The 27673-nt window shown below is 57.2% G+C and overlaps 3 protein-coding genes across 10 annotated transcripts in view; 1 reads left to right on the forward strand and 2 right to left on the reverse strand.

The window, feature by feature from the left end:
* Positions 1-1649: 1649 nt before the first annotated feature.
* LOC101939574 (acetylcholinesterase-like) lies at positions 1650-7468 on the forward strand. Of its 3 annotated transcripts, none has more exons than XM_065563217.1 (5): positions 1650-1808; positions 2536-4003; positions 4857-5023; positions 5335-5525; positions 6603-7468. In XM_065563217.1, the coding sequence occupies exons 2-4, from the start codon at positions 2544-2546 to the stop codon at positions 5388-5390; spliced, it is 1683 nt and encodes a 560-aa protein (XP_065419289.1). In that variant the 5' UTR covers positions 1650-1808; positions 2536-2543; the 3' UTR covers positions 5391-5525; positions 6603-7468. The 3 variants fall into 3 exon arrangements, with proteins under 3 accessions (XP_065419289.1, XP_065419291.1, XP_065419290.1); XM_065563219.1 differs by having other exon boundaries at positions 1701-1808; positions 2519-4003; XM_065563218.1 differs by lacking the exon at positions 1650-1808 and having other exon boundaries at positions 2325-4003.
* Positions 7469-11156: 3688 nt separating this feature from the next.
* Positions 11157-19353, reverse strand: LOC103306774 (lymphocyte antigen 6 complex locus protein G5b-like). Its single transcript, XM_065563226.1, has 3 exons — positions 16939-19353; positions 12923-13042; positions 11157-12653 (listed from the first exon to the last, which is right to left on the reverse strand). The coding sequence occupies exons 1-3, from the start codon at positions 16991-16993 to the stop codon at positions 12487-12489; spliced, it is 342 nt and encodes a 113-aa protein (XP_065419298.1). The 5' UTR covers positions 16994-19353; the 3' UTR covers positions 11157-12486.
* Positions 19354-19496: 143 nt separating this feature from the next.
* The window catches only part of TRIM39 (tripartite motif containing 39), a 29025-nt gene continuing 20848 nt past the window's right edge, over positions 19497-27673 (reverse strand). For all 6 annotated transcript variants that reach the window (XM_008175843.4, XM_008175845.4, XM_024112369.3 and 3 more), the window contains 4 exons: positions 27016-27246; positions 25623-25645; positions 24891-25006; positions 19497-24343 (listed from right to left, as the gene is read on the reverse strand). In XM_008175843.4, the coding sequence (XP_008174065.2) occupies positions 23796-24343; positions 24891-25006; positions 25623-25645; positions 27016-27246 (918 nt within the window). In that variant the 3' untranslated portion in view covers positions 19497-23795. The remainder of the gene's footprint in view (positions 24344-24890; positions 25007-25622; positions 25646-27015; positions 27247-27673) is intronic.

Genomic DNA, 27673 nt, shown 5'->3' on the forward strand with positions numbered 1-27673 from the left:
CCCCCAGGTGCAGGCTGTGCTAATTCCAAGGGGCCGGTGCACCCAGCTGCCCACAGGTTTTGTCGGAGTGTGTGTGTATCCCATCCATGCAGCCATCTGCCTCGCCCGGGCTTAGCTGGCAGGCACAGGCCGCCCTGCGCCAGCTGCTGCTCCGGTCACACGCGGGAGAACTAAACAGCCCAAGGGGGGGGGGGGGGAGGGGGAGCCTGCAGCCAATGGGGGAGATCACCCCTGAAACCCCCCCCCATCTGTCATTTCACAGCGCTCCCCTCCAGCCTGCGGGGGCTGCTGCAGACTCTACAGCTAAGCAGACACAGCCCCGGGGAGGCGGGACGAAACCTCTCCCCCCACAAACACCCACTTCCCAGGCTGCCAGCCGGGCAGCTAACGCAGCACTCACAGGCTGCCTGAGTTGGCCACTAGATCACGCACTCCCACCCAGGCCAGGTCTCCAGCCATCCCACCCAGCCTCCCTCCTCGGCACGGCTCACCCCATGCCCCACCCTGCGGGGTATCCCCTTCCCCACACGCCCAGGGTGATGGCCCCGCAGGGCAGGGATGGAGCATCTGCTGCGGATTCATTAACCAGGCGCCTGCTAATGAGCAGGTGAGGGAATCAAAGGAGTGAGTTCTCCCCTCCCGCCCCCCCGATCCCCAAGCCTCTCCTTCCCCCAGATGAACCCTGAATGTATTAAAGAACATTGGGCCTGCTGGCATGAGAGATATTTAGTGGATGCTACCCATGCAGTGGGGAGGGATGCGGGGACACAGGGGGATTATGCAGATAGGGGTACAGCTCTGACTGCAGCCCCACCCCCCACTCTCCCACCCTGGGCTTGCTCCCTGCCCACCAACAAGCTATGCCAATGACCCACAAGCCTGACCCTTAGTTCACCTGCTATTTCAGCCCTGGGCGCCCCATCCCCTCCACGGCTCTATTGAGACCCCCTCAGTCCTGCTACCCCTGCAGAACAATGGGCTCAGGCTCTCTGCAGACTCAGGCAGTGTTGCTGCTTCGGGCACACTTAGGGCAGCTTCCCCCCTGTCAGAGTGATGGGCTCAGCTCTCTGCTTGCCCCAGCATGTCTCTGAAATGTGTTGTGGGGAGCTCAGCAGAGCCCGCGGGATCCTACTTTGAACAGACTCCTGGATGGTGGGCGGGGCGCCTGCTGGCACCTCGAGAGGGCGGAGCTAGGTTGGTGGGCGGGGCTTGGCTTGTGGGCAGGGCTAATGAACATCTTCGCCTACCTCTTGTCTTTTTCCATTTCAAGCCCAAGACACAGCTGGAACCCCGACCCCTCAAGTGTAAAATGTCCCGTCCCTTCCCCCCAAAGGGGGCTTCCCTTCTGGCGCCACCAAAATCCAGCTGTGGGTTGAACTGGCTGTGGGATTTCCCCTTCACCTCCTGTTACCCCGCTGTTCCACCCTAGAGCCAGCCGCATCTCAGCAGCAGCGAGCGAGCCGAAGGCAGCTGTGCTGTGCGGCTGGGCCCCAGCTGCCCCACCCCAGAAGCGGCTGCATTTCACAGTGAGCCTGTGACCCTGCTACCGTACCCCAGAGGTGCCGAATTGGGTCTCTGAACCCATGGACCCTGCCCTGGGATCCCTCCAGCCACCTTGAATCTGGGCCCTATGTGTGCACAGCCCAGCGAGCTTGCTGCTGCCAGGGTAAATAAACTCAGGTGGCTGCGTCCTGGCTGGTGCTGTCAGTGCCAGAGATGAGAGCCGCTTGGCTCCAGCATCAGCAGATCCCCCCCATCGTGCTGAGCTGGGATCTGCAGTAGGAGCCACAGAGCCGTGCCTGCAGCAGGTGAGTCTGTGTAGCTGGGGGGGGGGGGGGGGTGTCCCTCGGGCTCCGCGATGGGCAGAGCGTGGTCAAGGGGTGACTGGTGTCAGGGGAGCTGGAATTGGGAACTGCTGGTAACGCGGACTCGGTGGCATGCCTGCGGGAGGTCCGCCGGTCCCGCGCCTTCGGCGTACCCGCTGCCGAATTGCCGCTGAAGCTGTGGGACCAGCGGACCTCCCGCAGGCGCACCGCCGAAAGCCGCCTGCCTGCCGCCCTCACAGCGACCGGCAGGCTGCCCCCCCACGGCTTGCCACCCCAGGCACGCGCTTGCTGCGCTGGTGCCTGGAGCTGCCCCTGAGGAGGGGGGCATGTGGATTTTTGTCCCAGCCTTTCAGCATTTCCCCCTGGCATTAAGGGGCCTCTTGTTGCAGAGGGAAATGGGCCAAAGGGCAAAGCCCAGTGATACAGATCTGAGAGCTCAGCGGAGAGCTGGAGCCAGGGGCGGGGTGGGGGTGACTGACCGGAGACAGTGTTTACCAAAAAGGAGCCAGGCTTCCTGCTCGCATGGGGGTTTAAATAGGTTGGGCTGCAGCAGAGCAACTCCCCCAGCAGGGGAAGGGCCCCACATACCATTCCCCACTCCCCTAGCCAGCCATTCCCCCGTGACCTGGGGTTGGATTGGAACCAGCGCCCCCTAAAGGGGAAAGGTCCCAGTTCCTTGTAACTCCCTCTAGGGGGGCTTCCCTTCCAGCTGCTGCGATGCTGGGACTCTTCCCCTGCCTGCTCCTCCTCTCCCTGCCGGGCTCCAGCTCTGGCTCCGATGACGACGGCACCGTGGTGCTCACCACCAGCGGCCCCATCCGGGGCAAGCGCCTTCCGGCCGGCTCCAGCACAGTGACGGCCTTCCTGGGCATCCCCTACGCCGAGCCCCCCGTGGGGGCCTTGCGCTTCCAGAAACCACTTCCCCACCAGCCCTGGAGCCACGTCCTGGAGACCACCAGCTTTGGCAACGCCTGCCACCAGCCGCTGCTTACTGGTTACCCTGATGCCTATATGTGGACACCCAAAACGCCGCAGTCCGAGGACTGCCTCTTCCTCAACGTCTGGGTGCCCCATCCCCGGCCCCCCGCGCCGGTCCCCGTCCTCGTCTGGATCCACGGCGGGGGGTTCTTCGTAGGTGCAGCCTCCTTGGAGCTCCAAGATGGGCGCTTCTTAGCCGCCACCGAGAATGTGATCGTGGCCTCCATGAACTACCGCCTGGGGGCGCTGGGCTTCCTGTCCCTGCCCCCGGCCGCCCCGGGGAACGCCGGCCTGTGGGACCAGCGCCTGGCGCTGCGCTGGCTGTGGGACAACATGGCTGCCTTCGGCGGGGACCCAGCTCGTTTGATGCTCTTCGGCCAGAGTGCTGGGGCCGCCTCGGTCGGTTTCCACCTCCTGTCCCCGGGGAGCCGGCCCCTCTTCACCCGCGCCGCGCTGCAGAGCGGTGCCACCACCTCTCCCTTGGCCTGGTTTAGCCCAGAAATGGCCAAGGAGATAGGCCGGGCACTGGGCCGTGATCTGGGCTGCACCGATTTCAATGACACCGCCCTGGTGGGCTGCCTGCAGGGGAAGGAGCCGGGAGACTTTGGGAAACGCATTATGTCCATGCCTGGTTCCGTGCCGACCGTAGACGGGGATTTCCTCCCCGATGAGCCACTGAGACTCCTGGAGGCCGGGCACAGCCAGCCTATACCCCTCCTGGCCGGTGTCACGGCCAACGAAGGCTCCTACTTAATCATCAATGTCCTGAACTTCACCAGGGTGAACGCCAGCCACGTGAGCTGGGAGGAGCTGCTGGAGGTGCTGAGGGTGACAATGCCGGGGCTGCCATGGGAGGGCGTCCAGGCGGCAGCAGAGCGGTACAACCAGAAGGGGCAGGGCTCGGCGTGGTACCACCGCACCATGGCTCACATCATCAGTGACTATCATGTGGTGTGCCCTATAGCCAAGACGGCTGGGCAGATGGCGGAGGCCGGCGGTCCCGTGTATGCCTACACCTTCACCCACCGCCCCAGTGGCTTGTCTTCCCCCAAGTGGATGGGGGTGCCACATGGCTCCGAGGTGCCCTACCTGTTTGGGACCCTGGCGTCCATGGGGGGAGCCAATCACACGCACACGGAGGCCGAGGTGGCACTGAGCCGCAGAGTGATGCGCTACTGGGCAGAGTTCGCCAGAAGTGGGTAAGGGAACTCCTAAGAAGTCGCAACCCTGAGTGCCAGCAGGCCTAGTTCTACCTGCACTTTCAGCTTTGCTCCACAAAGCTGCATTCAAATTTGGTGTCCCCAGGACAGGTGGAATCCAGTCCTATCGCTAATTACTAGACCATAACACTCCTGTTTATTTCTTTTCCCCCAACCCCGATAGCTACCATGCTAAATAAAACAACAAAGTTTCCCCTCTGAAATCTGACAATAACTTGGTCCCGACTAGCCAACCTGGGCCCATTGACTCCCAGGTTACGGTGAGCCATGTTTCCCAATCACTAACATCCCCCGGCTCTAAGCCTTTCCACCTCATTCATGTCCCTGCGGTCACACAGCCAATGTGAGACAGATTGTGAGCGTGGAAGCTGGGGAAAGCCCCAATTATGCAGCTGGGGGGTACTACATGACGCTTGGGATATCTATGCAAATTACACCTGCCAGCTGGTCCTGAGCCCTTCCCACTTCCCCATCGGAGCCAGAGAACTGTATATCAGATCAACCTGGCAGCTGGCATGACAGCAGCCACCATTTCCCCACTTCATCACCAGAGGGCAGCCTGTGACTTCAGCCCGTGAAGAACAACATGGCGGGGTGGCCATTTTGGAAGAGGGCAAAACTGGCTTGTTTGGCTCTTGATCCTTCCTAGCTCGTGGGAAGCCTTAGTGAGACTTGGCTGGAGACTGTGGGTGGCTGGCTAAGTCCCTGTCCCTCTCTGCTGCCACTTGCTGTAGTGAAGGTCACCTGGTCAGGGCATCCTCCTGTCTGCCCCCTTGTGGCTGGAATTCATTCCCTTCCCCCCTATGTTGACCATAGTTGCATTTCCCCCCAGGAACCCCACAGGGGCAGGAGGCAGCGGGGAGCAGTGGCCTCGTTACAATGCCACAGAGAAGAATTTTTTCCGTGTCGGAACGGAGCCGCCTCAGGTGGAGGGGACGTCGCCCGCCCGGCTCTGTGGCATCTTGACACCATTGGTCCCAGACTATCAGCGGCTCAAGGGTGAGTGTCACAATTTTGGGCACAATCCGGTGCAGTGAGGGGCTGTGTCACCCAGTACCTGAGCTAGCCAGTCCCCCCAGCCTGGGGATGGATTGGAGCCGGTGCCCCCCAGAGGGAAAAGGACTACATAATATGCTCCCATCAGCCAGTTTCCGCTTTCCATAGAGATGGGGGATATTCTGGCCTCCAGGCAAAATCTGGGGGGAGCCCTCCCATCCGTGGGCCTCTGGCATTCACATGCCTGGGCTGCCACTTGACTCTAGGCCCGGCTTTTTAGTGATGGGACAGTAACCTCCATACCTCTCTCTTAGCCCAGGCCAAAGGAACTGCTGAACCAGCAGGGGAGACAGAACGTCTGGAGGACTGAGCACCATGGAGAAACACAGGATCTTCAGCAGGAAAAGCCCAGACCCCCTCCGCCATCTCAGCTATGGGAGTTAGGTCCAGATTCTCATGGGTATTTAGGTGTCGAATGGGAGTTCGCTACCTAAATAGCTTTAGGGTGACCAGACGTCCCGATTTTATCGGGACCGTCCCGATATTTCCTTGTTTGTCCCGCGTCCCGACCGACGTGCGGTCGGGACAACCGGACAAACAAGGAAATGCCCCGAGCCTCGAGCCCGGAAGTGCTCGCACCCCCCCCCCGCCCCGACTCCGCCCCCTCCTCCCCCGATTGGCTCCCTCCCCGAATCCCCGCCTCTTCCCCGGGCTCACCATTCCCCCTCCCTCCACAAGCGCTGGAGGGAGGCCCGGGAGACGCAGGGGAAGCGCGGGGCCGGGGTGAGTAACAGTCCGGCCTGGCCCAGTGCAGGCAGGACTCGGGTGGTGGGAGAGGAGGGGGGCGACCCGCGGGGCCAGGCGACGGGGGAGGAAGCGGCCATGGCGCTCGGCGGCTCTGGAGCCCCCGAACCCCCCGAGCCGGGGCCTGCAGCAGCGCGTACGCTGGGCCCAGCCCCTGGCCAGGCGCGTCTGGGCTGCTGCCCAGCTGGTGCTATCCCGCAGCGGCCCCGGGGCGGAGGCATCGGCCGCCCAGCCCCGTTCGTTCCCCTGCGGGACGGGGGGGCTGGGGCCTGCTGCCCCCACTCCCGGGCCGCCGCGGGATAGCACCAGCTGCGCAGCAGCCCAGACGCGCCTGGCCAGGGGCTGGGCGCAGCGTGCGCGCTGCTGGGTCCCCGCAGCAGGCCCCGGCTCGGGGGGTTCGGGGGCGCCAGAGCCGCAGCCGCCAAGCGCCATGGCCGCTTCCTCCCCCGCGGCAGTGGGAGCTGCAGCAGCGGCTGCTCCCGAGTCCCGCTGCCCGGGGGTGAGAACAGCCACCGCCTGGCCCCGCGGGCCGCCCCCCTCCTCGCCCTACCACCCAACTGAGTCCTGCCTGCTCGGGACCAGGCCGGACTGTTACTCACCCTGGCCCCGCGCTTCCCCTGAGTCTCCCTGGCCTCCCTCCAGCACTTGTGGAGGAAGGTTGTTTTTTTTTTTTTTTTTTTTTTTGGCCCCGCCCCCCGCCACATCACCCCCCCCCCCCCCCCCCCCCACGTCCCGATATTTGTCTTTGGTGATCTGGTCACCCTAAAATAGCTTTGAGGATCTTGGCCTAACTCTCCCAGCTGGGCGTCGGTAGCATTTTTGTTGTAGTAATGCTGACCGGCCACTAGATGGAGACAAGATCCGGCACACTCATCCCTCTTCCTAGCATCCCTACAGTGATACCTTTATGTGCAGTATATAAATTGGCCACTAGATGTCACTGTGGAGGGGAAGCTGTCCCCTGGTCAACAATGGAGACAAAGGAGGGTTGCGATTGCATTTTGAAATCTCTGCTTGCCAGTGCATCAAGTTAATAGCCGAAGTTAGCTGGCTCAAAGCCCTGCTTTGTCAGTGCAATAAATTTGTTAGACTACAACAGTGCTAACTCGTTGCTGCGTTACCAGGGCATTACCAGCATTAGCTCACAACACTGAACTACTTTTCTTTTTCACAAGTGAGGCTCACAACAGGTTTTAGGCAAAACAAATCCAAGCATAACTTAAGGGGTCAGCCCAATGGTCCAGCTAGCTCAGTATCCCGTCTTCTGGCAATGGCTGGCGCCAGATGTTTCCGAAGCACTGGCAGACCAGGGCAATTAGTGAGTGATCCATCTCCTGTTGTCCAGTCCCACCATCTGGCAGTCAGCGGTTTAGGGGCACCCAGATCGTGGGGTTGCGTCCCTGACCATCTTGGCTAATAGCCATTGATGGACCGATCCTCCATGAACTTATCTAATTATTTTTAAACCCAATTATACGTCTGGCCTTCACAACATCCTCTGGCAATGAGTTCCACAGGTTGACTGTGCGTTGTGTGAAGAAATACTGCCTTTTGTTTGTTTTAAACCTGCTGTCTATTCATTTCATTGGATGATTCCTGGTTCTTGTGTTATGTAAAGGAGTAAATCATTCCTTATTCACTTTCCCCACACCATTTAAGATTTTATAGACGGCCCTCATATCCCTCCTCCCTTGTCTCTGGCTAAGCTGAACAGTCCCAGTCTTTTGAAATCTCTCTTCTTATGGAAGCCGTTCCACACTCCTCCTAATGTTTGTTGCCTTTCTCTGTACCTTTTCCCGTTCTCATATATCTTTTTGGCGAGGGGGTGACCAGAACTGCACATAGTATTCAAGCTGTGAGTGTATCATGGATTTATAGAGTTGCATTATATTTTTTGTCTTATTATCTGTCCCTTTCCTAACAATTCCAAATATTGTGTTAGCTTTTTTAAACTACTACTGGACACAGAGCAGATGGTTGCAGAAACCTCTCTACAATAACTCTAAGACCTCTTTCTTGAGGGGTAACAGCTAATTTAGACCCTCTCATGTTAGCTATAGAGTCAGGAATGTTTTTCAGTATTTATTATTTCTAGATTCATTTTGTTCACTGTACATTATTGAGCCCCTCCTTTAAAACATTCCTATTATTAAAATAAAACTACAAAACAAGCCCCCTAATACACCATTAGTTGGGTTTCACTGTCAAACACGGGCCCACTCATTCCCAGGTTAGGGTGGGCCTTTTTCACCATTCACCAGTTCTCACGTGTTCTCACGCTTGCTGCCACATTCGTATCCTTGCAGTCACATGGCGAAGGTGACAAAGATCGTGAGTGTGGAACACAAGGAAAGCCACGACTGTGCAGCTTTGGGTGCTCGGAGGAGATGCAAATATGGAGATCCTCGGAGATACATGCAAATTACACCTGCTAACAGGGCAGGAGCACCATCCTTTTCCCGTTCCCTCATGGGGGAGCTAGAGAATGGTGCATGCAAATTAGCCCAGCGGCAGGTAGGAAGGTGGCCTCCACCGTCCATTTCACCTCCAGAGGGAGCCAAAGAGCTGCTCATCCCACAGGCTGACTCAGCCATTTTTGCTATAGGCAACATCCCTGCTACTTGCCCATTTGCACTTCTGTGAGCAATGCGGGGTGGTGGACATATTTACAAGGAGCAGCCTCACTGTAGCCTGCAAGGGACCTAAGCAGATGGCGGCCATTATAACTCAGTGCAACTTGTAGCTTCACTAACATCAAGAATTAGGACTGTGGCCATTCTGAGTGAAGGCATAGTGTCTTCAGTGTCCTTGTGAACAATGGGATGTGGTGGCCATCTTTGCTAGGGGCAGCCTCACTTCTACTAGCAAGGACTGTAGGCAAATGGCAGGCATCGTAATTCGGGACAGCTTGTGGCTTCAATTGCACTGAGAACAATGAGAGATGGTGGCCATCTTCAGTCAGGGCAACATGTGCCTTCATCCTATGTGGAAGGATGTGAGATGGCAGCCATCTTAACTGAGAGCGAAGTGTGGCGTCAGCCTTCCTCCCAGTTTAGATCCTCCTGTCCATGCCCCCATGTTTCCCTACCACCCTAGTGTCCTTCCCTGGTCAGCCATATCCCTCTGGGCCCACACTGCCCTTCTGAGAACACAAAGGATGCCCACCTTCCCTGAAGGCAGCCTGGCTTCAGTCCCATTGAAAACAATGGATAATGGTAGCCATCTTTACTAGGGGCAGCCTCAGAGCCATCTAGAAGGGCTGTAAGCCAATGGCAGCCATCATAATTGAGGGCAGCCTGTAGCTTCAGTCTAATTGAGAACAATGGGAGGCAGCTGCTATATTTATAAAGGGCAACCCCATATGAGGTGAACTGGACGCAGCAGCCATCCTAACCGAGGGCAGCCTGTGGCTTCACTTTCATTGGGAACAACAGTGGATGGCAGCCATTTTGGAAAGGGGCCAAACTTGGCGAGTTAGCTCCTAACGACCCCTGTGTGCAGCTGGAGCATGTTCCTGCCCCTGCCCGGTATGAAACGCTGGGGGGGGGGGGGGGGGGAGGTGTTGAAATTCTCCCCAAGAGCCCCGTGGGGATAGGGAGGAGAGCAGGAAGCAGTGGCCCCTGCAACGACCCCATGGAGCAGAACTTCTTCTGCATCAGCACAGAGCCACCCCAGGTGGAGGGGATGTTGCCAGCCTGGTGCTGTGGCTTCTTGGCATCGCTGCTCAGTGAGCATCAATGAGGTGAGAGGACAGCAGCCCTAAAGGGGAAAGGCCCCATGTCCCCCCATCCCTCTGAGCCAGCCAGTCCTCTCCCTCTGGGGCTGATTCAGAACTAGCGTTCCCTAAAGGGGAAAGGCCTCATGTCCCATTCCCTTTTTAAAGTGACTATGGGATCTTCTGGCCTCCTTGAGGGGCAGACAGCTTTGAGGAGCTCCCATCCCCTGAGGTCCCCAGAACCCATGTGCTGTGGGGCAGGCCCAGACTCAAGCCTAGTTTGTGGTTGTTTGGGCCTTTTCAGTGGGACAATGACATCTGCATTTCCTCCTCCAGCCGAGACCGACAGAACCACTGAATGCTCAAGGGGGAAGGAACATGAGGAAGAGGAGAACTGAGCCCCATGGAGGAAGCCAGGACCTGTAGTATCAAATCCCAGATGCCTTCTACCAGCTGAGCAAAGGGAGTAATTCCCCCAGCTGGGAGTCAGTAGGCAGCTGCTGTAGTAATTCCATCTGGCCACTAGATGGAGACATGATCCTATTCACTTAGCATTGGTTACCTCTCCAGGCATGGTTCCTTGCAGTATGTCATTCAGCCATTAGATGTCACTGTGTGCAGCATATAGCTTCAGCCAATGTGGTGTCCCTGGTAAACAAGGGAGACCATGCTGGAACGCAAGCTGTGTAGGGTGACCAGACAGCAAATGTGAAAAATCGGGACGGGTGTGGGAGGTAATAGGAGCCTATATAAGAAAAAGACCCAAAAATCGGGACCGTCCCTATAAAATCAGGACATCTGGCCACCCTAAAGCTGTGCCTGTCTGGGTCAGTAGCTGCTTTCTTTAATAAATGCCTCCTGTTGTTATTTATTATGTGTGTCACCAAGCGAGATGGTTTACCCAGTGTGCTAGGCTGTGTCCCGCTGCAGTGAAAGACATGCCCTGCCCGCACAAGCTTCCCATTGAAATAGACAAAGGATTATTATCCGCACTGTACAGAAGGGGAAACCGAGGCACAGAAAGATGAAGTGACTTGCCCAAGGTTACACTGGGAGGCTGTGGCAGAACTGGGAATGGAACCCAGGTTTCCAGGGTCTTGTTTGGCTTCAGATCCACATTCTGGAAGATTTGCTGTACTCATACCCAAGTTATTGGGCTCAGAGCCTTCCTCCGCAGCATGGGGCAGGGATCGCTAGCAGGAGGGTCCTCTGCCAATTGAAGTCACTAAGCCACAGGATTTGGGGACTTCAACAGCAGAGTCAAGGGAAGGGGTAGGGACGGCTTTGTGGCCTGCAGCATGCAGGGGGTCAGACCAGATGATCATAATGGTCCCTTCTGACCTTAAAGTCTATGAGTCTATGAGACTGGTGAAATATAATGGTATGTTCTATACAGAAGATCAGACTAGGTGATCTAATGGTCCTTTTGGCCTCAAACTCTGCAATTCTCTGCTTCTCTAACACCAGGACACGCTCAGCTGCTGTCTCAGCTGGGTCATGACCCCGGCAATATCCGCGTCAAACCTTCGTGGCATCTGGACAGGGTCCTGATTTGGTAAGATGGGTTTGGGCAGCTGCCCCAGTGTTTTGCCCAGCAGGGAGACACGCTACAGAGGGTGCAGAGAAGGGGAAGCTTTATTGGAAGGGCTTTCGGACGCCAGCCAGCCACAGGCTGTGATGCAGACAAAGCAGATACAGAGCAACTCAAACACTGCCACCGCCTGAGCAAATAGAGAACGGCAGTCCCGTCCCAGCTAGCAGAGAGATTTGTCCAGGGGATTGCACAGGGAACCCAGAAACAAAGGAGTTTGGACAGAGGCAGAGAACCCATGAGACACTCAGAAATAAGGAGGATTCATGGTGAGAGACAATAATCTGCAGTTATATAGCAAGTACACAGCGGGGCCATATCCCGCCATTTTACAAGGGGAGGAAACTGAGGCATGGTCACTCAGGGGTGGAGAGGGGATTAGAAGCCAGGAGTCCTGGCTCCCAACTGCCAGGGATCTCATGCCCATAAGACTCTGCTCCCTTTCTAGAGCCAAGCTTAGAGCTCAGGAGTCCTGATTCTCAGCCACTAGACCAGTGATCCCCAAACTTTTTCGGTTGTGTCCCCACGGGAGCCACGGTTGGGAGCCAGGGCCGGGAGCGAGGCCAGAGCCAGTGGTTGGGGCCGGGAGCCACGGCTGGGACCAGGTCCGCAGTCTGGGCTGGAGCCAGCACTGCAGCTGGGGCAATGGTCAGGGGCTGGAGCTGGGGCTGGGGCAAGGAGCCGGAGGGCCACAGCTGGGACTGGAGCTGGGGCCGGGACTGGAGCTGCAGCTGAGGGCAGAGTGGGGCTAGGTGGCACTCCCTTCCTGCCCCCCTGGGGGCTGGCCTGGGCCCACCATTCCCACCGCACGTTCCTCCATGCCCCCCACGGGGTATGCCCCACAGTTTGGGAACCACTGCACTAGACCCCACTCCCCTCCTAGAGGCAAGGATAGAACCCAGGAGTCCTGACTCCCAGCCCCACCCCCACTTTATCTGACTATATTGTCCCCAGGCTCTACAGATGGATAGAACTGTACATCCCCATAACAAGTTTATTAATCACAGTGAATCAGTGAACGTGGGCAGGTTTCACACGAGGAGCATGAGTGGAGAAAGAGTGGACGGGGGTGGGGGGGGATCAGGAGGAGGAAGGGAAGAAGGGAGAGGAAAAGAGGGGGGGGGAAGGACAGATGAAGGAAGAGGAGAAGAGAAGAGAGGGATGAATGAAGAGAAGGAGGATGGGTGGGAAGAAGGCGGAGGGAGGATGTGGAGAGAGGGATGGGTGAATGGTGGAGAGAAGAAAGAAGGGAATAAGATGGCTGGAGAACTGCAGGAGGGGGAGGAGGGATGGGGACCGGGACGGAGGACAGACAGGGATGGAAGAGGGTGGTAGGCGGCAGGCGGCAGGCCAGACTCAGTGCCCTCCCTTGCCAGGGGGCAGCGGGACCCACTCGTTGCAGAAGGAGGCGTGGGAGCAGCAGGTGATGTTGATGTGGTACTCGGGAACCATCAACTCCTTCACCATCCCGCAGCGGCTGGGATTCATGATGCAGCCCTGGAGGAGGAACTGCACCTCACCTCCTGCAGGAGGCAACAGAGAGGCAGAGCTCAGAACCACGCCACTCGAACACGCCACCCCAAAGCACGGATGGGATCAGAAACCAGGCCATCCCGACCCCAGGCCGCTCAGCCGCTCCATCACCGGCTGAGCCCACATTGCAGTTCTGAGCCTGACCACAAGGGGTCAGGCCAGAGCCAAGCAGCAACTTGCCCAGAAAGGAGTAAGGATCAGTACTGGTGGGGGCATTTGGGACAGAGAGAACCCGGTACAGCCCCCGCCCCCCACTCACTATAGCTGATGTTGACAGTCATGCATGGATGCCCGGCCTTAGGGGTGCACTCAGAGACTCCGGGGAGGCAACCGATGTAGGGCTCGTTCAGGGCACATTGTCTGCAACGCAGATTGCTGCCTGCAGGGGGCGAGCAAGGGGAGATGCAATGAGAGATGGGCACAAACACCCCCCCAACCACCATCCCCGCAGGCAGCCCACCCTAACCACTAGACCCCATTCCCCTCCCCAAGCCATGGATAGAACCCAGGAGTCCTGACTCCCAGCCCCCCACACTCCAAGCATTATACACTGCGAAGAGACACCACTTTTCCCCATCCGAGGTTCTGTCAGTTTGACTGGGTTACCCCAGACGTCTCCATGGCCGAGCAGAGATCTGGTGGGTTGCTGACCCGAGACGTGGCAGAGAAGTGGCCTGTGCGTGTCTGAGAAAACCTGGGGCTGTGGTTCAGGCTCTTTCAGCAGCACTGTGGGGGTTGCTCACCCCAGGCAGGGCCGGCTCTAGGCACCAGCGCTCCAAGCATGTGCTTGGGGCAGCACTTTCCAAGGGGCGGCACTCCAGCCCCCCCCCCTTTTTTTCTTGGGGCACAAAAAGCCGGAGCCGGCCCTGAACCAAGCTGTTCCCTGTCAGCTGAGGCTTTCAGGCGGCGCTGGAACGGACGCTGCAGTTCTGGCTGCAGTCGCTAGATGGCGCTCATGGCAGCCGGAGTCGCACAGGCTGGACGGCAGTTCAGGCTGCCCGGCCGCTGGAGAGCCGGAGCGTCATCCCCGGAGCTGAGCCCGGCTGCGGCGGCGAGAGGGGCTCAGCTCCGGGGGATGATGCTCCGGCTCTCCAGCGGCCGGGCAGCCTGACCTGCAGCCCAGCCTGGGGGTGAGGAGCCGGGGAGGGAGGGAGGGAAGCGGGGCCGGGATGCAGGGAGGGGGGAGGGGTCCTGCTGCCGCTGCTGCTCTGAGTCTCCCCAGGGCGGCGCGGCGTTTCCCCGCCCGAGGGGGCTGTGCAGGCGCCGCCGGGCTGGGCAGGGGGCGGATCCCGGCTCGCGTGCTGACAGGGCGAGTGGCTGGGCAGCCCGAGCTGCCAGGGAGCTGCCGCCTCCTGCCCCCGGACCCAGCCCGCCGCGCACCTCCCCCGCCTCAGCCCCGCGCTGCCTGCCCTGGGCGGGAAGAGGCAGAGCCCGGCTCTGAGCGGGGCAGCGGGGGATACTGCCCTGCCGGGAGATCCCCACAGTTCGGGCACCTGGGGGTCAGTGTCTGTCCTCTCGGCTCTGCCTGCACGGGGCTGAGGAAGCAGCTGTCAGCACCTGCCCCTCTTGGCCCTTGCACGCCTCATCCCGCTCGCAGCCCCTCCACTTGTACCTCCCCCCATCGCTCCTTCACCGCACCCCTTCCCCTTGTCCTCTCCCTTCACCCGCACCTCTCCCCTTGTACCCTCCCCCAGCCCTCTCCTCCCGCACCTCCTCCCTCCCCTGCACCTCTTCTCCCGCAACCCTCCTGATACCCCCTCTCCTCCACCCTCCTCCGCGAGTACATCACACCCCGCCTCTATGCCAGTGTAGAGCCCCCAAGCACCCCCACACCCGCTCCTCTGCCTGAACCCTCTTTACTACCTCCCCATCCCTTTCTGGGTACAAGGTTGGAGGGTTAGTCCCTATGCCTTACCTGTGCATTTGGAGCACTAAAGATGGGGTTGCGGGGGTGAGATTTATACTAAAGTGAAATAAAAATAGGAGAAACGGTTTGATCCCCACTGCAAGTGTAAACGGGGATTGCTGTGGTGAACAAGGAGGTCATGTTGGGGGGGGAGCTCAGGGCTGGGGCAGCAGAGGGTGCGGGTGTGGGGGGAACAGAGCCCAGGGCTGGGGCGTCAGGGGGTGCGGGTGGGCACTGGTGGGGGTGGGGAAGAGCCCAGGGCTGGGGTGGAGGGCAGCCAAATTTTTTTTTTTTTGCTTGGGGCGGCAAAAAACCTAGAGCTGGCCCTGTTTTCCAGGCCTCGGGGCCTGTCAATGGCACATGGGCCCCAGTGCACTTACTTTTGCCAGGACCCTGGGCGGGCTGCCTATGGGACTGGGTTATCAGCCAGCAGGTATGGAAAATCAAGCCACCCCACGAACCTAGCCATTTTATCACCACTCCCCACGATTTTGCTGCTCAACACGTCTGGGTGGGAATCAGAACCTTGTGGTCCTTATGGCCCTAGGAACCCCCACAGTTGTTTTGTCTCTGTAAATTATACCCTGGGGAATTACTGAATATCTTTGATACAGTTTGTTGGGAAGGAGAAGCAGTAGGTAAGGCCCCAGGAGGACAACTCCTATTTAGCAAAAAGGATGGTTGCGCCCTGCCATCAAATCCCCACACCCCTCTTCCCTTTCACCTTAACTTAACCACTACCCAGGGTAGCCGCTTTATCACATGGCCTGTTAATCCCCAAATCTACATAACCCTCCATCCAGCGGTCCCCCTTACTTTCGATTGGACTTCCCTCATCCCGAACCGCTTCCTAAATTTGACTTTTCTGATCTCCCTCCTCTCCAACATATCTCACCTCCAAGACCAAATACACCGAATAGAGGTTGAATACAACAGAGAGGCCAAAGCATTCCAAACTGCCTACCGGGTGGGTACCCTATGTTCTTCCCACGACGTTTTGTGTTTTGCTGCTAAAGAAATCGCCCAAGCCACGCCCAGCCTCTTCACATCCTCATTCTTAAAAATACTAGCTGGTCCAATTCTTGCAATCTGTTGCGTTTTATTAATCGCCACCCTTTGTTGCCTGTGCAGGGTGTGTCGTTCACCCCAGCTACAGGTTCAATCACCACCCCAAGCCCTTCTTTTTCCCATCGATACCCCCAACACAACACTATACTTTCCTAGAGACCCAGAAGTTAGCCACCTTAGTGTCCACCCCTCCGGTACTGCCAGTCTCGTGTCCACTGATCCCCTTTTACAAGGAACTAAGCCTAAATACTGAACTATGGCCTCTTTAGCAAATTATAATAATGATGCCTACATGGCATCAGAGGGGGGAAATTGTGGGGAAAAAGAACTAGGTGGCCTTCTTCATGACAGCCAAAGTAACACCAAAGGCCCAAATTCAGGCCCTCTGACAGAGGCTGACTATATAGACGGCCTTTACATAGAACAGTACAGGCCAAGGCCTGAACAAAACTAAGCTGTACAATTCCCTGCCAAATACGGTCATGGGCCATGACCAGAGGAGGGAGGGGAAGGAAGCCATGCGAAAGGCCTTAGCAACATGATAAGCGCTTGTTGATGAAAAACATGATAACTGCTTGTTTATGAAAAACATGTTAACCACTTGTTGATGAAACATAATAACGGCTTACATGAAGAAATTGCTTCTAGTAAAGGCCAACTTCTCCTATAGTTCCAGCTATCTGCCAACCAGCTAATCATATATCATCTTTGGGCGTCCCGTAATAAACCCCTACGACCCCGGAAAAAAATATGTACCCTGACGAGAACAACACTCCAACTGGTGCCAAGTACCACCCATGTCAGAAACCACCAAGAAATCCCCCACCCAATAGGCACCCAATTCTCATAAATAATGAGGAAGCTGCCGGGAAAAAGGGACAGACCCCAACCCTTATTTTCGCATAAATGACGTATTATTTGTACTATGCTTGCGGTTTGACGGAATAAAGGCAGCCTGCGCGCTGTGCTAGGTGTGGTAGTTTTCGGACTGCTACCCCAACGCGTTGGTATGGTTTGCAATAAACCGGCCTCAGGCTTGAGTCTGTGAACTAAAATCAATGCGTGGGTGACTTTTTCCACGACAAATGTTTAGAGGGGGAGGCTGGGTTTCAGGACTCCTGGGTTCTATCGTTGGCTCTGGGAGGGGAGTGGGGTGTAGTGGTTAGTGGGGGAGGCTGGGTGTCAGGACTATTGAGATCTATTCTAGGTGCTCAAGGGAGACAGGCGTCCGCTGCCTCTGGAGCCGCTCAGGCCTGTGTCACCCCAGAGTGGAGTTCCCCGAGCTGCCCAGCGGCACTTACCTCCCAGCACGAGGCAAAACAGGGCAGACGCTGCGAGGAGCAGAGCGTGGGCCATGCTGGGCTCCTCTGGGTCGGGTAGGCACAGGCTCAGGGGAGCACAGAGCTCTGAGCTGGGTCTGACGCAGACTCCTGACTCCAGGGCTTGGGGCTGGTTTTATCCTCCTGTGCTGGTGACCAGCTGTGCAGGGAGCATCGCCTGAGGCGGCTAGAGGGACAGAGCAGACCCATTTTGAAGTAACCACCCACACCAAGAACAGGCCCTGCAGGGAGGTGACTAGTCTCCAGGAATAGATTCATCAGGGCAGGGCAGGGCAGGGGGGTGGGGGGCTGGGTGCCAGGACTCCTGGGTTCTATCCACAGCTCCTAGAGGGGGTGAGGTCTAGTGGTTTAGAGCTTTAGATGGGCCAGGGTCTGGAATTTACATTTCATCTTCAGCGCAGTGGACCCCTACACCGCACTGGAGCATTGGGGTCAACCCTGTGTGGGAAAAGCGGTCCCTTCTGAGCCCCCACCCTGCTCCCTGCAGCACAACGCCCCCTAGTGCTGCACTGGGGGAACTGCCTCCCCCATATTCGCAAACAGCCTCCCGCACAGATCAAGCCGAACCCATTAACTGTGAGATCAAAGTGTTTGTCCTTATTAGCGCGGGTTCATCAGGATCCATCCCACCTCTGCATAGGGTAGTTATAGCTCACATGGTGAGGTTACATATCCGAAACACGTTTCACAGTCAATGCAACTAGTTTACAAATGGGGATAAGTCTTACACAAATCAGTCATAAGTCCAGGACTAGAACCCAGGAGTCCTGGCTCCCAGCCTCCCCTGCTCTGACCTACTAGACCCCACTCCCCTCCCAGAGCAGGGGATAGAACCCAGGAGTCCTGACTAGAGCTGACTGGAATGTCTCATCCAAACCTCTCTCCATCAGAAAGTGCTGCTTCTCTGAAAGAGACACTTTCCGCAGAACCCTCCTCGTTTTGTTAATGTTTCAGGAAGGTAGTTCAGGTCCTGGATGGAGTATCTGGTTGACACCAGAAAGAGAGAGAGTGAGAGAACTGCACGCCTGATTGAGAGCAAAGATTTGAAACTGGGTCATCCACATCGCAGCCATGTGCCCTACTGAACTTCCCACTGGAACCGAGCCCCATCCCAAACCTCCGCCCGTTCCTCTCCACGGGCAAGGTCTAGTTCTTCAGCCGGGCCTTCTCTAACAAACACACAGCAGCAGGTAGATTTGAAGTTGCTACTGAAACAAGACGCTCCACAGCATCCTTCCTTCTCTGGGTAGAGGACAAGAGACCAAACCCCACGTGATGGATGCATAGACACCTGGCTTAACGCACTATTGGGAGACGCTCAGATACTACAATGACGAGGATGGTATCAAAACTTCTACAGACTCGAACCACTTGGTTCTCTTGGTGTGGGGCTGGCTCTTCCTGTCTGGTTCTGAGCACAAATTCCACGATGAATCTGAATTAGCTTCCCCCCGAAAGCTTCATGGAAACGGACCTTTCGCTCCAATTTCAACCCTAACCCTAATTGAAATGCAAATGAGGCTTGCTCCATACCAGCTGTTTCCCTTTGCTCACCAACAGGTGGCAGCAGAGTGCCTTCTGCTACAGAGCCCTGGCCCATCTGGGGTTCTCAAGTGGTTCTGGGCTACTCTTCTGTTCACAAACAGGCATCAAGAACAAGAGGTCTTCTCTCTAGGGCTTCAGGCTGTTCGCTGACCAGCATTAATCCTGATTCCCAGTACCCCCTAGCTCTAACGGCTAGACCAACGTTTCCTCTCATTTTTTCCATCCATGTGCGGAATGAATTTTGTGATGTGCACCGTATCGAGGTAACGTGCAGATGCGCGCCACCATTAGAGATACAATATATATTTTTTTAAAACTTACCATAGGAATAATTAATCCAGCCAGGACAGGTTAGGCATTTGTACGCACTACTCAATGAATTAAATTTAAACGCAAGAGAGAAATAAAAATTATGAAATGCACAGACCAAAAACTAAAATAACACACTTTGAAAGACGTATCAAGAAGTAACAACATTACCACCACAAGTATGTGTTGGGAGGCGAGTGTGAAAGATGGAGTGTGTATGTGTGTGTGACAGAGACGTGTGTTGCCCCTTTAAGTACGCTGCCCTTTCAGCTGCCAGCAAGCTCCCTCCGTCTCGTCCCCCTGCTCTGTGGAGATGGGGTACGGGGCAGGGGAACACCCTGACATCAGCACCCTTATCCTCTCCGCCGCTCTGCACAGCAAGCAGGAGGCTCCCGGGAGCAGCTCCAAGGCAGAGGTTGGGAGCAGCACATGGCAGTGGGGTGGGGGAGGGACCCCTGAACTGCGCAGCACTTGATAGCCTCCTGAGTGGCCACCCAGCCGTGCAGCTTACAGGGAACTTACCACTAAATCCCACTGCCCTCCCAGAGCCTGTGACAGAACCCAGGAGTCCTGACTCCCAGCCTCCCCTCGAACCCACTTAGACCCCACTTCCCTCCTTGCTGGTGCTCAGTGCATAGTGAGGAAGAGCCGTACACACCAAGGAGTCTAAGAAAATCGATGGTTTATTGATGACAAGTTGCAGGCCATTATACGATACAAGCCACAGAGACAGGTTCTTGCCCGGCCAGCTGGGACAGACCGCAGTGCAGACAATTGCCCCCACATTCCAGGGGAGCAGAGGCGGCTTCTTTGTACCCACCCCCAATGGGGACAGGAGCAGGGAGTGCACCCCCCACCACAGAACACCCCCTGCTGACGAGTCACAGCCCCACCCCTGCAGGGATCCCCCTACGGGGACAGGGAGGAGCTGGGGCCCATTCAGCCTTTGGCCTCCCTGCTGAGGTGACTGGCACTGGGGTGTTCAGGGCAGGTAGGGATCAAGGCACCTTCTCTGCTGAGACCCACCAGTTCATTACACACATGGGTGCACCAAGTGGGACGCACTTCCGCCCTGCTCGGAGATAGGGTCGGATACAGATGCCCCCTAGAGGGGAAAGGTCCCATGTTCCATTCCCCCCTCCCCTCCCCGAAGCCAGCTACCCACCCAAACTAATGGGGAAAGGCTCTGCGTCCCATCCTGCCCTGCCCTGTGCCAGCCAGTCCCTGTCCTGGGCCACTAGTTACACACACAGCTAGTTAATGCATTACAAGCGGTGCCCCTCTCACCCCTCCTTCACACACAGCTACTCAAATATGGAGCATTTCGAGGTGCTGCCCTGCCCCTCTCTGCCTGGGGCAGAAAAGCATCTCCCCAATGAGGCTCTGACCCCTCCTGGGCATGAATGAATCCTTGATACTACCCCATTCGCCGCAAGTCAGAATCAGAGCCCTCCGCCGCAGCTCCTGCAAAATCTCCACTCCTAAAGAGCTGCCCTGCCCCACCCCAGAGGTGGCTGCATCTCAGTGCTGGGTGAGCACATCCTTTGCCGATTTGCTGGGCAGCTGTTACCCAGAGGTGGCTGCATTTCAGGAAGTCTCACCTGAGTCTGAGCCAGACTGTTTAGATTGGAAGCTTTTTGAGGCAAGGAGTATCTCTGATTACACGTGGGCACACAGTGCACAGCACAACGTGGTCCTGCCTGATCCCAGCTGGGAACTAGCTACTACTGAAATACAAATAATCATCAGCTCTTGCGTAACCCAGGCGAGAGTATTCCACCGCATAGTGATCAGGCTTGGCCGTATGTTCTCGAAACACTAACCGAGTCTTGCTAAAGACTTCCAGCGATAGACACCCTCCCTTGGGAAGCGGCTCCAAGAGTTAATTGCCCGTTCTGTGGAAAATCTGCACCTTGCCTCCACTGGGAATCTGTCTCGCTTCAACTCCCGGCTGTCGGCTCCCATGTGGCTGCCGTCAGCTGGACTGAAAAGCCCTTGGGTGGCAAAAACCTTTGCCTGGGTCAGCATTTATTCAAAGGGCTGAACCCAAACTCAAAGGGGGACAGATCTGGAGCGGCCTGTGATAATTTAAGTAGCTCACCATGTGGTATCCAGGGCGTAGTGTTTACTATCCGCAAATAAGCTCCTACCACTGAGAGTTTCGCCTGTAGGCTGGTTGCTGTTCTAAAATCTGTTTCTCTCTTGCTGTGCTTTGTTCCTACTGTTAACAACACACAATCCTTTGGTTTCAGGTCAAGGTGCCCAAAAGACTGAACCTCGGGGGCCAACTTCCATAGGGCCTGCCAGAGAAGCAGAGCTGATACTTGGGGTGCCGTAGCCCGGGAAGCGGGCTAAGAGTGGGAAAATAGGGGAATCCCACCCCAGGAAAGGGAAGGGCTTGAGGGCCGGTGGGGATGCGCTCAGCTCAGAAAAGGAGCGAGAGATGCAGTTAGTCCTGGAAAGGCAAAGGAGATTTCCGACCTGTAAACACGGGCAACATCAACACACCCAATTACCCTTGTATTGAGTCCAAAAACTTTAGACTAAAGCATTTCAATCCTCAGGGGACTTAACTGTTAAGTGCCAAAAACGGAGATCACGCGAGACCAATATGCCACCACTCGGCAACGGCAGGGAACATGAGGTCTGCGTTCTCGTCCAAACAGCCCCTTGTGGAAAGTCCTATTTAATTCCCCTCAGGGCCACTTCTTGAGCCAATCAGGGCTGAATGATTGGCTCTTCTAATCTCACAGCTGACATCTGAAAACGATACACGAGTCAGGGAAGAAACCAGCTTGCTTGAGAATGAAAACCTCGCATGTGCCACAGACACAACTCAGAGAGAAGAGACAGGGCCAGTTTTGACAGTCAATTTCCAACCGTAACTGCGCTGTGACAGTTTTTTTGGGTGCCCCAGCCTTTTCCTTGCTTTAATGGAGTTCTTCATTGCCCAGAAGTTATTTCCTCACTTTTTCTTTTCTCCAAAAGACACACACGCAATTATTTACTGTTAAAAATAGATAGGGTGCAGAGCAGCACAGATATGGATGCACCTGATGGGTTATTAAAGAGCGAGTTGCAGAGGGCAAAGAAAGCATGGAGATACATTTTCAAAGCTGCTGCAGTGGTGTGGAATGGGAGGGGCTGGGAACTGTGCAAGATCTCCCAGTATTCCCAGAGTGGAGGCTACTGGGTAAAATTCACCCTCTCATTGAGGAAGCAGAGGGGAGTTCAGTCGCTGTAGCCTATTCACTCATCGGCGTCTCCTGTTTAACACAGGTTAGAACAGATTATCGGGTGGGTCCAACGACTTCCATCCCTGCCACAAACAAATCCCAGTCGGCGGTGAGGAATTGTAACGGGCCTTCCCCAGAGAGTTCACCCCAGAGCGAGGGGGAGGACTCAGCCCAAAGGGACAGGAGTTGGTCAGTCCTAAACATTTCCTCTGGCCTAGACAAGGGTGACAGGTGATTTCCCAAGAAGATACGCCACTATCAAGAGACCGAGAGGTCGTGCCCCCTCAAGCAACGTGGAACACTGAGAAACAAAGCTCAACATGCTCCTTTTCTGGGTACCAATTCATCCATCTAGTCTGCTACCCCGCCTCTCTGCCGGCACCAGATCAGGCTGACTGTGGTACCACTATGGCCTCCTAGAGCTGGGCACAAAACCCAGGAGTCCTGACACCCGGCCCCTCCGCTCTACTAGACACATCACTCCCCTCCCAGAGCTGGGAATGAAAGCAGGAGTCCTGACTCCCCAGACCTAATCGACTGGACCTCACCCTGCCTGCTCTGCTCCAGAAGGCGAATAAACTTGGGTCGTACAAGGCCAAGGATTCTCTCCCTCGAGTCCGCTGCCTCTCCCAAGGACTCACCTTGGACAATCCAATGTGATGCATTTTCACGGGAGCCGGGTGGAAACAACACAGTTCCCCCCTTCCTCCCCCCACCCCACAAAATCAGGAGACGAGTGCGAGAGGAGCCGAGGATTAAAGTGACTCAGGGACTGAGAACCCAGCCAGACAAGCACGGATCTGTCCCCTTGAGTCCATTCTGGAGGGGGAGCTAGGGCCACATCACGGAGGGAACAGAGTGATTATGAGGGAGGGGCCACCCCGTAAATCTGTTGAATCCCCGTTTATGCAATGCCCTCAGAATGAACTGCCGACACCCCCATAGTCCTTCGCAGCCTGTCTCCCCCAATTCTAATCAGAAACCCCCCTCCTCTTCCTCTCCCGTCGCAGTCCATAGTGACTTATTACCATCGACACACTCAAGAGAGATCCCCATGGGTTTAACCTAGTGGGGGAAATCTACTAGTCCCTGGGTCCAGATTCTCCTGAACGGCAGGGTCCCCCCACTCCTGGATGGGGGCGGGGGGTAGCACCTGCCCAAGGAGGGAACCCAGGGTCTTGTCCTTCAGGACTGCACTGGAGTCTGATGTCCGTGCTGAGCTGGCCCACATTAGGGGGAGAGATGAGGGTGGTGGGGGTCCTCCCACACAGCCTGGAAAAGCAGCGGTGTCAGAGAGCTGTGAGATCCCCCCATGCCTGGTCCGTGTGGAGGGCAGAAACGGGATCTAGCCGCCTCCATCACTCCCTGTCCAGGAAGGCTGGCTGGACGGCGGAGGGGGGAAATGGAACGGAGCAGTTCCTTCATGGCTGGTTCCAGCGTGCATGGCAGGGGCCTTGAAACCCCAACGCATGAGGGTTGGACTAAATCAGGGCATGGCCAGCGAGGTGTCCCCCACCCCAGTCTGTGGGGAGGGGTGGGGCCTTCAGTAATCCATGTCCGGCCCCGCCCCGGCTCTCCCGGTCCACAAGCAGGCAGGGTCTCCAGGAGGGCAGTAAGAGCCACGGTGCTCATCACAGTCAGGGCATGCGGATGAACAGCAGAAACCAGACCCACGCCTCCTGCCTAGCCCATCTACAAGGAGGCTGGCGCGAGCGGCCTCAGGCCCCGTCACTCCCAGTCCGTGGGGGTGCGGATGACGAGGGGGGCGGCGTTCTTGCGTCCGGCGCGGATGCCCGGGTAGAAGAGGGGCCAGATCTTCTCGGTGAAGGTGTCCGTGAAGGTGTAGATGTGGGAGCGGTCGGTCACATTGTAGAAGGACACCCGCCCGGCCTCGTAGTCCAGGAAGACGCCCACCCGCTTGGGCTTGATGGGGACGTGCAGTGGAGTGAAGGGGGTGGTGGTGGCCGCATACTTGTCACCGTTCCACAGCCGCACTCGCCAGTAGCCCGTCTCGGGCAGGGCCATGAGTTCGCCCTTGCGGCTCACCGAGTCCTTGCAGACGCCCAGGGCCCAGTGCGTCTTGTCGCCCACCTCCACCTCCCAGTAGTGGCGGCCCGAGGTGAAGCCCTCGGTCGCCAGGACGCAGGGGTAGATGGTGAAGCGGCGCGGGGTGTCGGGAAGGTCCCGCAACCGCGTGTCCACGAACTTCACGCTCTTGCGGTCCTCGGACAGCACCAGGTTGGGGTGGGCCGTCTCAGGGTCCAGGGTCACGTCTCCTGGAGGGGGAGAGGGGCCGGGCAGTCAGTCCTTTGCCCCACCCCATATTGCCCTCGCGGTCGCCCCACACCCAACCATCAACCCCACTGCCACCCCTTTCCGAATCCCCCCATGCCAGCCCCACACCCTCTCCCAACCGAGCCCCTCACTCACCTTGCCACACCCTTCCCAACTAACACCCCACTCACCCAAACCCAACCACCAACCCCACTGCCGCGCCCTTCCCGAATCTCCCCCGTGCCAGCCCCACGCCCCCTCCCACCAACCTCTCCACTCCCCCCTCCCAACCACCAACCCCACTGCCACCCCCTTCCCGAATCCCCCGCCGTGCCAGCCGCCCCCAACTGACCCCCTGCTCACCCCGCCACACCCCCTCCCAAACCCCCTCTGTGCTAGCCCCACCCTTCCTACAAACCGACCCAGAGCCGGCAGGGTTTCCAAGCCCTGTATGTTCTCTGGTGAACAGGGTGGGAGAGGGACCAGCCCCCCAGGGCCAGGGAAGGAGGGGACCCCACCCAGGGCAGAGCTCTCAGCAGCCCCACTCACCGATCAGTCTCTTGATGATCTTGCGCAAGACAAAGTACTGCCGGGGGAAGCTGCAGAAATTCTTCTCCAGCTCAATGGGGACTGAGGCCAGTTCCATGGTCTGCACCGTCTCACACCTGAAGGGGGCGACACATAGCTAGCACCACATCAGCTGGGTCTGAGCTCCCAGAACAGGGGCCCCTGGGGCCAGAGCCCCGGCCTACCCTATCCAAGGTACCTGTCTGCCCCAGTCACTGTTGTATCCGAGAGCTGCATGGCCTGTAACGGAGTTATCTTCTCGGCATTCTGAGAGGAAGGGCAGGGCTGTTAACACGGAGCATTTCAGAGACACTTATCCTGCCTCACAAACCCTGCCTGTGCCCGAGACACAGGGCTAGGCAGGGGAAACTGAGGCAAAGAGAAGCCAAACAATGGACTGAGCCAGCAGCAGAATCTAGGAGTCCTGACTCCGAGTCCCTCTTGCCCTGCTCTAACCACTAGACTTCCCTCCCCTCCCAGAGTTCAGGATAGAACCCAGGAGTCCTGGCTCCCAGCCCCCCCGCGCTAAGCTACTAGACCCCACTCTGATATTCTGGTCCAAGACACGGGCTGGCTCAGTTGTTTGTCTTTTCCTGCAGCTCTGACCCACCCCTAGGCCCCTGTCCTGTTCAGATCCTTTTCCCTTTGAGTGCAGGGGGTTGGGCGGTGCTGTCGTCAGCTCCCGGGGCGAGGGCCGGGGAATGGAGGCCTTACCTTTCCAGGGTGCTCTTTATGTCCTGCAGGGGAGAGAAAAGAAGCGGATCAAGGGAGGTTCCAGGAATCGGTCAGGCAGTATCTGGGCTGCCCAAACCCCAGGGCGGGACAGGTCTCCCACAGCCTCTCCCCAGAGAGATGCCCCATCAAGGCCCATCCACCACCTATTCCAGGTTCATCTCCTACATCCTATCCCCCAACGCTTTGCCCATCAGAGCTGAAGATGCCCCAATCAGGGTCCATCTCGCCTAGTTCCAAAAGGCGGCCAGGGTTGGCTCCCTACAGCCAGTTCCCCAGCGTTCTGGCCCATCCTTGTTTGAGACGTCCCCAGCAAGCAACAGGCCTCCCAGACCTTCCCCCGGCATGAGAGTCTCCTTGATGGGCAGTGGCTCAACCACAGAGCTTGTGGCTCAGCAGCCGACGATCTCGACTCTTTGCACATCTGCACATGATGGCATCTCAGGGGCCGGTTTTCCCCCCAACACGTTGAGGAAGCCTGGGAGATATGAGGGCCTCCTCTGGATCCGGCCAGAGCTCCAGTCGGAGCCCTGCAAAGATCCTCAGTGGGGCACTTCTAAGGAGCAGAGCAGACCAAGGAGTTGGGAAGTAGCTCTTGAGAGAGAGAGAGAGAGAGAGAGGTCCCTAAACCTCCCTCCTCCCAACATAGTCATGCTGACCCATCCAAGTGGGACCTCCTGACGGCCAAAGCCTGATCTACATTTGTAGAATAGCTAGGCTGGTTGGGGGTGTATGTGACTTTACTGACAGAGTTATGCCGGGACGAGGTGGAGACTAACTTATTTCACTTTGTTGAAGTGGAATAAGCTACCCTGGTGCGAACACTTGCAAGCCAGTAGAACGGTCTCTGCGCTAGGGGCAGACAAGGCTGAAGGAGGTGGTCAGTCCCTTGGCAGGAAGCTCCAAGGCAGAGGTGGCTAAATGTCCTTGTTATGGATTCTCCAGGAAGCCAGCCTGGTATCTGAGAAGCAAGCTCAGAATAGGCCCCGGAAGAAACTCTTGGGACAGGATGGAAATTCTGGGTGCCTCCTTGGACGGAGCCGGAGCTCCATCCATATCCGCATGGAGATGTTCAACAGTGCCCCTCCATGGGCTCGGGAGACTCCTGGGTGGGAGCTTCAGGGATCAGATGGGAATTCTGGCTACTACTTCCACCCTTAAGAGTTGGAAGTGGCTTGGGAGGAAGCTCTTGAGGACAGAGGCCCCTCAACTCCCCCGCTCTGGAAACTCCAGACAGAGGTGCCATATTGAGCATCTCTGGAGGAAGCTCTGTGGGTAGGATGGAAATCCGTGTGCTTGCCCAGGGATTCAGCCACGTCTCGCTGGGTACCAACCTAAGGGCCAGGAAAAGAGGATGCCCCTTAGGGCTCCTCACCTTGAGCATCTCAATGCCCGACTGCAGGCACTTCTCCTCGATCTCGGTGATGATCTGGTTGAGGGAGAGGCGCTGGTCCGACAGCTGGGCCACGTTGTCCTTCAGCTTCTGCAGGATCTCCTTCTCCTCCTCCTCCAGCCGCCGGAGCAGCACCTGCTGCTCCTCCTCCAGGAACTGGTGCAGCTCCTCGAACTCGCTCACAATCAGCTGCCGACGGCTCTCCACCTTTCTCTGCAGTGGCAGGGAGAAGGGAGGACCAAGCTGGAGTCAGGCACGGGGAAAGCCAGAATGGGCACTGCCCCACGGGGCAAGGGATGAGCACAGGTCTCCCCCAGATCTGGCCACAGAGAGGCAGAACAGGGGGTCTCCCCAGATCTGGCTACAGAGGAAAGGAGCAGAGGGTTTCAGGATGGGAGGGGTTCCCCAGACCTGGGGGTCCCAGGTGATGGTGTTGGTTGTGTGGGATGTCTCCACAGAGCTGAACAGAGAGGAGCTGAGTGTAGTGGGAACCTGGGTGGGGTCTCTCTATAGGTGGGCAGAGACAGTTATCCTCTTTGCAGAGCGTATATGTAGATTGCGCCACAGGCTGTCAAAATGCAGCCACCTCTGGGGCAGGGCGCGGTGGCTGTGACACCACAAGGCAAAGCCGCAGGATAGC

Source organism: Chrysemys picta, chromosome 12 (assembly GCF_011386835.1).
Source record: "Chrysemys picta bellii isolate R12L10 chromosome 12, ASM1138683v2, whole genome shotgun sequence".
In the NCBI taxonomy this organism is placed as follows: Eukaryota; Metazoa; Chordata; order Testudines; family Emydidae; genus Chrysemys; species Chrysemys picta.